The sequence below is a fragment of the Phlebotomus papatasi genome, chromosome 2 (genome assembly GCF_024763615.1).
Source record: "Phlebotomus papatasi isolate M1 chromosome 2, Ppap_2.1, whole genome shotgun sequence".
NCBI lineage: Eukaryota > Metazoa > Arthropoda > Insecta > Diptera > Psychodidae > Phlebotomus > Phlebotomus papatasi.
In genome coordinates, this window is record NC_077223.1 from 21,386,825 (window position 1) to 21,396,174 (window position 9,350).

The 9,350-nt window shown below is 29.4% G+C and overlaps 1 protein-coding gene across 1 annotated transcript; it reads left to right on the forward strand.

Moving 5' to 3' along the window:
* The first annotated feature begins 692 nt into the window (after positions 1–692).
* On the forward strand, positions 693–4,487 carry LOC129802993 (uncharacterized). Its single transcript, XM_055849272.1, has 2 exons — positions 693–1,187; positions 1,292–4,487. Exon 2 carries the CDS (start codon positions 1,556–1,558, stop codon positions 4,046–4,048), a length of 2,493 nt encoding a protein of 830 aa, XP_055705247.1. The 5' UTR covers positions 693–1,187; positions 1,292–1,555; the 3' UTR covers positions 4,049–4,487.
* Positions 4,488–9,350: the final 4,863 nt, after the last annotated feature.

The following is a 9,350-nucleotide window of genomic DNA, read 5'->3' on the forward strand; positions in this document are numbered from 1 at the left end:
GCCGCTGTGTTAACAAGTCATCAAATACATTATTTCCATTTTTTAAGTGATAAAGACTAATATTCTAAAGTTATTGTGAAAGTAAATATATAAAGTGGTTAAAGACATCAAGTGATTGACAAAGTGATTTTATAAAAAGAAAATCGTTTTATTGGTAAGTAAGAAAAAAGTTCGCTAGAAACGTATTTATCTTATTCTTTAATAGTTAAATACATTATTTAATTTTGCCTATAAACCCACTTTTTTTTTATAAAAGAACAGTAGGACTGTAAAATGCTCTAAAATGTTCTATTAAATCTTTTCAAAGATTTTGAGTAAAATTTTAAATACAAATTTTGAATACAAAGTTTTCTATTTTGAATAAAATATTTTTATTTTCAATCAGGCCGATTTTGATTCAAAAATCAAGATTTTTAAATATTTAAGCATTTAAACATTTGCATTAAAAGTAAAGTCATTTTATTCAAATATTTACCTAGAATTTTTACAATTAATTGCCAAGATATTCAATTATAATTAATCTCGCTGTTCATGTTGTTGCATTATGAGGAACTTTTATATTCATTTATATTTTTATTTTATTTCAAATTCGCTTGATAAAGATCAACATTAATAAGCAATCAAAGTCTTTGAACCTTGTCATTAAATTTGTTGCCAATTTTACAATTCTTTTTGGATTTAAAGTTCTGATAATTCTTAATACCATTTGGTAGATAAAAGTTGGTTAAAAAATTTCAACTTTTAAATGTAGAATATTCGAGAAATTGTATTCGAGGAATTGTAGAATATTAACTTTCAACTGAGAATCGTAATTCTTTAATTTTTACATTAAATGAATTTAGTAACGAAGATTCACTTAAGGCTAAAGATTGACCAAATATTTACTTAAATCTTTCTTTATATCAAAATTAAGGGATGTGTACGCTATATATAAAAAAGAATACTTTACCATAATGAAATTTTAAGCGCTGTTATAAAATATATTCATATGCTCTATTGTTATTAAATACATTACTAAAAATAAGTTATTGTTTAATATTTTTTAAGTCCAATCCATCATCCTGATAGAAGTGACTGTCGACTGGAAGCGTACGGGGGCAGAAACTGGCAATTATCGCAATTGAACATGTCTCTTAAACTATTTATCTTCAAAAATTCCATATAGGAGAGAACGAGACAGTATTAAGGTAAGAAAATTGATTTTTTTAACAATGTAATAAGAATTTTGCACTTTGTGAAAGCTAGCGTTGAATCTTTTAATTTTATTCATATAATTGTTCTTTCTTCGTAGTAACCGTTGCATCCATTCCCTGAGCAAAAGACAATCATTGTCTTTTAAGGAGTCTTTATCTGTGGAAACTGAGGCAAAACTGATTCGGAAATAACAACAGAGCTGAGAGTAAAACCGAAAAAGTGATATAGCTGTAAAACACAACTTAGAAGATCGTCCCCTTTGAACAAGATCATCTAAGGAGAGGAGCACATACACTGATTGAGTAAGGTACAACAAAAGCATTTTCAAGAAAAACTACATAAAAGTTTCGAGGATTTCAAGATGTTTACTTGCATTGAATGTAAAATTCCTTTTGATACACCAGAAATGTATATTAATCATATCAAAAATGATCATTTATATTTATCGCGTTATTTTACCTTAAGATGCACAGCAAGTGACTGTTCTCAAGAATTTAATGAACTTTACAAACTTAAGAAACATTTATTTACACATATGAAAAAAGAATCGCGTAATGACTCTTATAATGTAGATCAAATACAAGAAAATGTTCAGAAACGAAAAGATCAGAAAATTATGGAAAGTAATGATTTAGCTCAAATTGATAATTATTCAGAAACGGACGTTAATAACGTAATGCAATATCAAACAAATCATGTTAATGTTGAATGTCAATTAGAGACTAGAACTGATACTCCAACCGCTCCAACCGATAGTAATGCTGTAGATATAAAGAAGTCGCTTATTTCTTTCTCCCTGTCTTTGCATAAGAACCCGCATATGCCCCGGAAGACTGTAGTTCAAATTCAAAATGACATTACAAACTTAATAACAGTACCGATTAATAATATGCTTCAAAAATTTTTACCCGTGTTTGAAAATCATAGCAGTATTAAGTTAGATTTTATGAATATTCTGAGTATTTTAAATGATCCGTTTAAATCCATCAAAACAGATTATAAGTTGTTAAGGCATTTGAACGATTTGGATATTTTTCAGTACCCAAATACAAAAGTAGTTCACGTTGAGTTAGCTGACATCATAAAAAATAATGCTCCTGTTTTAGATGAGAATACTGTGGAATATTCATTAGTAGACATTAACTTCCAAATGAAAAAATTTTTTGAGTCAGACAATATTTTTGAATACACGTTAAAAAATATGCGAGAGTTAATGTCTAATCAAAGTAATGTTTCTCATTTTGTAAACGGTGAATTGTGGAAAGAAAAGACTAAACTTTACGGTGACAAAATAATGATTCCATACTTTTTGTACTCTGATGGATTTGAGTTAAATGATCCCCTAAGCTCACATGCTGGAATTCACTCAGTATGTGGCATTTACTATTCATTCCCAGTTATTCCAGATTTTTTAGTTTCCAAATTAAAAAATATATTTGTTGCTGGATTCATCAAACACAGGGATTTAAATGAATATGGTATAAACAAAATGTTGCGCGGTTTGGTAGAAATACTCGTGAAAATTGAACAAGAAGGCACTACCATAACTGCAAATAACACTACGTATCATGTTCATTTCGTACTCGGCCAGATATTAGGAGATAATCTGGGCTTAAACCAAATTCTTGGGTACACGACGGCATTCAATGCTAACCATTTTTGTCGAATGTGTATCCGAAATAAATCTCAAACTCAACATGATTGTATGGAGTATAAAGAATGGATCAGGACGAAAGAAAACTATAACTCTCATTTACAAATTCAAAATACTACAGACACTGGTATAGTTTGTAAATCAGTCTTTAATGACATTCCATCATTCCATGTTGTAGAAAATATCGCATGTGATCTGATGCACGATATGTATGCTGGTGTTTGCAGATATGATCTTGCCAAGATATTGAACTATTTTATATACGAAAAAAAATTTTTCTCTCTGGACACACTGAATTATCGTAAGCAAATGTTCAATTGTGGAAAGAGTGAGATTGCCAACGTAAGTCCACCCATTGAACGGCATCACATACAGAATGGAAAATTTAAAATGACAAGTGCTGAAATGAAAATGTTTATGCATTTCATATTACTTATGATTGGGGATCTTATACCAGAGAATGATCGAGTATATCAGTTTTTAGTAACATTGATTAAAATTTTAGATATCGCGTTATTGCCATCATTTACTGAAGAAAAAATTGATGAACTCGAGGGCCTGATTGCCAAGCACAATAGAGAATACACCAAACTTTTTTGCGATACTCTTAAACCCAAACATCATAATCTTTGTCACTATCCGCGTATTATAAGACGTTGCGGTCCTTTAAAGTTTTTATGGTGCTTCAGATACGAAGCTGTGCATCAGCAGTATAAAACATATGCTAGAAACATTACTTCACGGGTTAATATATGTCATACATTATGTATTAAAAATAATTTATTCTTTGCAAATCATTTAGTTGCCCAGGACTTCTTTAATCACAAAATTGAATTTGGAGATGGAATACCAACGGATGTTACTGCAAAGCCATATTATGAAGCACTAAAAGGAAGTTTATCTTCAATTTTAAATACTCATAAGAATGTGTGCTACAAGGGAAATACTTACGAAATCGGTTTTTATTGTGGTATCCAAAATAGTAGAGATATTTTCGAAATAATAGAAATATTCAGTATAGATAAAAAATGCTTTTGTATTTGCACCAAGTGGAAAACTACTTTTTGTAATAAGTTCCAATCTCATGAAGTAGAGAAAACAACAGAAAATATAGTAATTGATGTCGATGAAATTTCCACATTTCCACTTCATGTATATATGTTAAACAACTATAAGAAATACATTAGAATTAAGTACTGACAAATATTTTGAAACCTTTATAAATTTATTTTTATATAAATAAAATAATATAAAAACAAAAAATACTAAAAAGTATTTTATTTCTGGTTTGATGTCATTGCTGGTTTGATTTTATTGTTGGGTTTGATTTTTAATTTTCTTCACTATGTGAATTATTTTAAAGGTAAGTTATTTATAGTCAAAGATAATCAAACTTTAAAATATCTTTGTTTTTTTTTCTTTCCAGGGTAAAATTTCTCACGATCTGGATGATTCAAGCAACTCTATTTCATCGCTATATTAAAGTCGCCCAAGCTTTAATACAACAAAATGGGAATTTTATTTGAATTTAATTTATTTTAAGTTTACTTATAATAAATTAAAATCAATAAGTACCATTTTGAAAGCAAATATTTTAGCTTTTGGGTCGGGCTACTTTGCTAAAGGGAGAGTACTTGAACCTAACCAGATTGTATTTGATTTTACCCAAGAAGGCAAAAACATGATATAGAAATTAATGTAATATATTTTTATTTTGAATGGAGGTTAATTATGTCAAATAAATTTCTTTTTGAAACGAAAGCACTAGATATTTAAATATACCCAGGTATTTTTATACCTACCCGAGTATAGTATTTGATTTAATGTGGACTAATGTTAAAGTAAACGTATTTACCATTGAATCGATGGTAGAGAACATTTAAATATACCAAGGAAATTTTTAATTTTACCCGTTAATTTTGTATTTAAATTAGTGGTAAATCCTGGTTAAAACAAATACATCTACCGTTGAAACTATGGTAATGTTACCCATAAATTTTTGATTTTACCCATAAAAGTATTTGAAATTCACTTTTGAAATAAAGTGCAAATGTATTTGATTGAAATGACGTGTTTTCTTTTCAAATACAGTCTCATTCAAAATAAATACAAATATATTTGTTGGAGACAAAAATTCAAACTTTCAGATCAAATGTAAAAATATTTAAAGTAAAAGTCATCTGTATTTAAATCAAATAAAACATTAGAAACAAATGTATTTTACCATTGGCTGACGAAAAAAATATTTTTTTTTGATTTTACCCAGAAAAACATTAAGATTACCCATAAAATTTTTCTCAGTGTACCGTTTTTCATGTTAATTTTACACTTAAAAAGGTGTAAAATTAATATTAAAAAATGTTGATTAATTTTTACACCTAAAAAGTGTTAAAGTTACGAGGAAAAAAAGTTAATCGCACCCTCTTTTTTTCTCAGTGAATGGTCTCAATTGTATTAATAACGAGTTTTCTTTAATTAAGTAATATGAATAATCAAGTCAGTTTGTTCTTTTTGCAAATAAGGAAAGTATCAATAAGTTCTTTTAAGAGAAGCTGCATCAGCATATTTTATCTTAAATTAAACACCTTTGGTCAGGTAAATTCGCAGTCTGGTCAATAAAAAATCATTTCGGTTAGTTCAAAACAAAAAATTAGAAATATTTAAGTTAAGGATTGTTCTTGGGATTGTTATCAAATTAATTTTACCTTTTCTAAAAATATTTCCCTAATTTGAAGGTATAGGGGAAAGTACTCACCCTTCGAACGTTCATGCCTTCGAATAATGTGAATTTTCTTTTAGTTTTCCTAAGAGACTTACACATTTCTATCAAATATTAGTTGGCTTATCATCAATTGTTGATAATTCCGTGATAATTTTGTGTAAATCTCTTACGAAAAACAAAAGAAATTCACATTATTCGATGGCATGAACGTTCGAAGGGAGAGCACTTTCCCCTATAATTAACACTTTAAAATTCTTACAATTTTCAGTTTACAATTCCTGAATTAAATTTTTTAAAGATATTGTTAATTCGATTTTTTGTTAGTTCTGGTGTGCTAAAATGGGAAAAGTGCTAAAATGATAAATAAACAATGAAAATTTATTTTTATTGGAATTCATTTTATAAAGTCCATGTTAAATTCAAAAGAAAAAGCTTCGCTGCTTCGCTGATCCAATTACTTTCTTCTGGTTAAGTTTTATTGTAAAATTTCTTGCTTTGAAGAAAATCTCTCATCTATAGAAAAGTTCTTGATCAAAAATTCAGCAACTCAGACGGAAGAGGTGATCCTTGTTTGAAAGTCCTCCCACTTGGATTTTTTTCTTTCGCCTCAAACATCTCTTATTTTCCCTCAATCTTTTCTGTCCAGTTAGTGAGTTCAGTTTTCTGGTGAATTCTAACGTTTCACTTTGCACACATACAATCTACCATGACATATTTCTCTGGCCTCAAACGGGGGGCGTCGAAATGTGCTGAAATGGAAGGAATGGAAGACTACGCTGGACCTTTAGGGTTTGAGGAAATCCAATGGGAAATGGGATCTTGCTGAGGAAATGCCTAAATTTATAATTTATCGTCTCATGCCTTTCCCACTTCTCTCAATTTTCTTTCAACTTTGTTCCCCCCGCTGAAAATCCCGTTCCAGATCCAATTTAATATTGACTTGAAGTGGGAAATATGCAAAAAAAAATTAACTTTTGCTACCACAAGTTTAAGTTTTGAAAGCAGAAATCTGTTGAATTCCGTGTGAAATGCAATTTCGCGAATATTATTAATACTTGAAGCATTATATTAAATTAGTTTACTCTCTCAATTGCACTACAAAACGGAAATTATTCCCACTTAAATCTTTTGATTCTCATTTGAAGCATAATTAAGAAACTTTCAAGAAAACATTTCATCTCAAGGATCCCAAGTATTAATTGAAACTTGGAGATTGAAATTCCAGACGATTGCTCTTTAATTTCATCTCTTTGAAAGAGAAAATATTTTATTTTAAAAATCATGTTTCTACAGAAATAAAAGAAAATGCGTTAAAATTAAAATTTTATTTCATCAACGTCATTTTCTATTTAAAAGTGCTTTCAGTCTTTATAAACGTTTTACAAAGTTTTGAAACAGAAGCTGACAATAGATAACTGACTTCTGCAATAATTTTTAAAGTTTTTTTTTCCTTAATCAAAGAGTGCATTTATTTACTCCTTTAACCCTTTAAGGACGATTGGAACATCGGTGTCCCATAAAGAAAATAATTTTTCCTGACTACCTAAAGTTAATTTTTTCTTATATCTGTACATAATTGTAAAGTAGAAGGTTGAAGGAATCTAGAATATTTTTTGCAAGTCTCTAGGTATTTGCTATGTAGTAAATATTTAAGCTCAAAAATGGCGAATTTTTAAATTCTCAAATTCATAATTAATTTTATTTACTTTTTATACTTCCAATTTTTTTAAACAAAACCCTTTTGGCAATAAAAACTACAATACTCAAGTAAGTATTCATCAGATTTAACCGCTTCCGTAGTGAAAATCTCATAGAATCAAGCAAAAAATGGTTTTCAGTGTCAATAAAACATCTCTCAGAAAAGTTCCAAAAAAGTGATATTAAAATGTTTTATTCCTTATAAAAGCGTTTTAATCAAGTAGATTAGAGTTTCCTTTAAACAATTATGTGCAACTTTTTGTGTCCGGTGCAAAATTTAAGGTAAAAATGGGGTGTTCAATGATGACGTAAACCGTATGCGAAAATAGAAACTTGATTGAACTTTCGCACAAATCGCCATTAAATTTTCATTTTCCTCTAGAGGAAAATCTGAAGATTTCCCAGGATTATGTGAAATGGGATTATGAACCCTATAAATAAGTAAGAGATTTTTTTGGCATAGTTGGAGAATCGATACGGTTTGCATGGTAGTCAGAAAAAATCACTGAACTTGTACATCATTTTTGTGTGCGAAAGTTCAAAGCATCCCCCTATATCCTGTAGAGGTTTTCCATAAAATTAAACAATTGAAGACGAACCCGTTTACATAAAAATGTATGAAAATGTAAGCGGTTTACATAAAGTTGGTTGCATGTTTTGACCATTTTGAATTAGTTTTTTGAAGGAGGCAACAAACTTTTGACGAATCAAAAATGATCTATTTTTGGAAAACAATAATTTTTTATATGAAATAAAATTAATTATTTTTTTCGAAATACAGTGCGTACTATTACCATAAGGTCACTTTATAGAACTCACATTTTTTTTCAAAATTATCCAACTGGAATATGAAGTCTTGGCGCCGGTTTACTGGAATTAAAGGTAGCAGACTACCTCTGAGACCTTCAATATAATCCTGGCTTTTCGAATAATGCTCAAAACCAGATGAGCGCAGAATCTTTATATTGGATCCGAGCTCAAAATATTAAAATCTTGGCGTGGCCACCTGACCTCTTGAACTCTTGACCTCAATCCAATTGAAAATATTTGGGGGATCCTTGTTTGCCATATTTACGCCGATTTAAAATCTGCAATTTTGGATGCCCGGAGCAAGTCTTAAGATAAGTTTATCGGAAATTAAATCAATAGTATGCCTAATCGCATTCTTAAAATACTTCAGAAAAACGCTGAAGTCACTAATTTTAAAGATTTGCATAAAAATTATCTCGCCTAATAATATTACAAAAGAATTTATTGACATTATCGTAGTTTTACGCTGAAAAACACCGTAAAATTGATATTCTTTCAATTAAAATTTAAGAAAGATAGATGTTGCGCTGTCAAAAAATTATTATAAATAGGTTCAAATCAAAGTATTTTGTGGAAAAAAATAAATAAAAAAATATATATAGAAGAAAATGTGACTATTGAGAAGTGACCTTATGGTAATGATAACACTGGAAAACCAAAAAAAATCAGCATTTCTTCAATAATGGAAAAATGGGAGAACCGTTGCAATGTCTAAAAAATACAACAATCAGGTGTAAAATAATTCAATTGAAGTTATTTTGCAGAAAAAAATTAAATTAAATAAAAACAGAAAAAAATGTTGAGTTCTATAAAGTGACCTTATGGTAATGGTACGCACTGTAGGTATATTAGATAAGATCTACGGATTACAGGCAACTAATTTGCAAAAAGAAAAATTCTAAAAAATAATTTTTTCTATTATTTTTTGCACCTGGTTTCCCTATTAGACATGAGACAACAAACTTTTGTATTATCCTATTGTATTAACCTATTGTATTAACTTATGAGGGGTTGCGGCTAACTAGAAGTCGATATCTCGCAGCGTTTGACGATTAATTAGTTCGATAACAAGCTTATGCACAAAAAAAAGAAAATATTCGAGAAAGATAAATCAATTACGTACCTTACCAGTTGAAAGACAAGACGTGGATGAAGTGGACTTTGAAGTTTCATCGAGAACGTATCAACTCTGGAAGAACTCCCAGATCCACAACAATGTGCAACTGTACGTCTGAAATTCCCAGAGACAAGCAACATTTCATCTACCCATTA

What these genes read in the sequence shown, in the direction of transcription:
- LOC129802993 (XM_055849272.1), top strand. Translation starts at nt 1,556, where the DNA reads ATGTTTACTTGCATTGAATGTAAAATTCCTTTTGATACACCAGAAATG.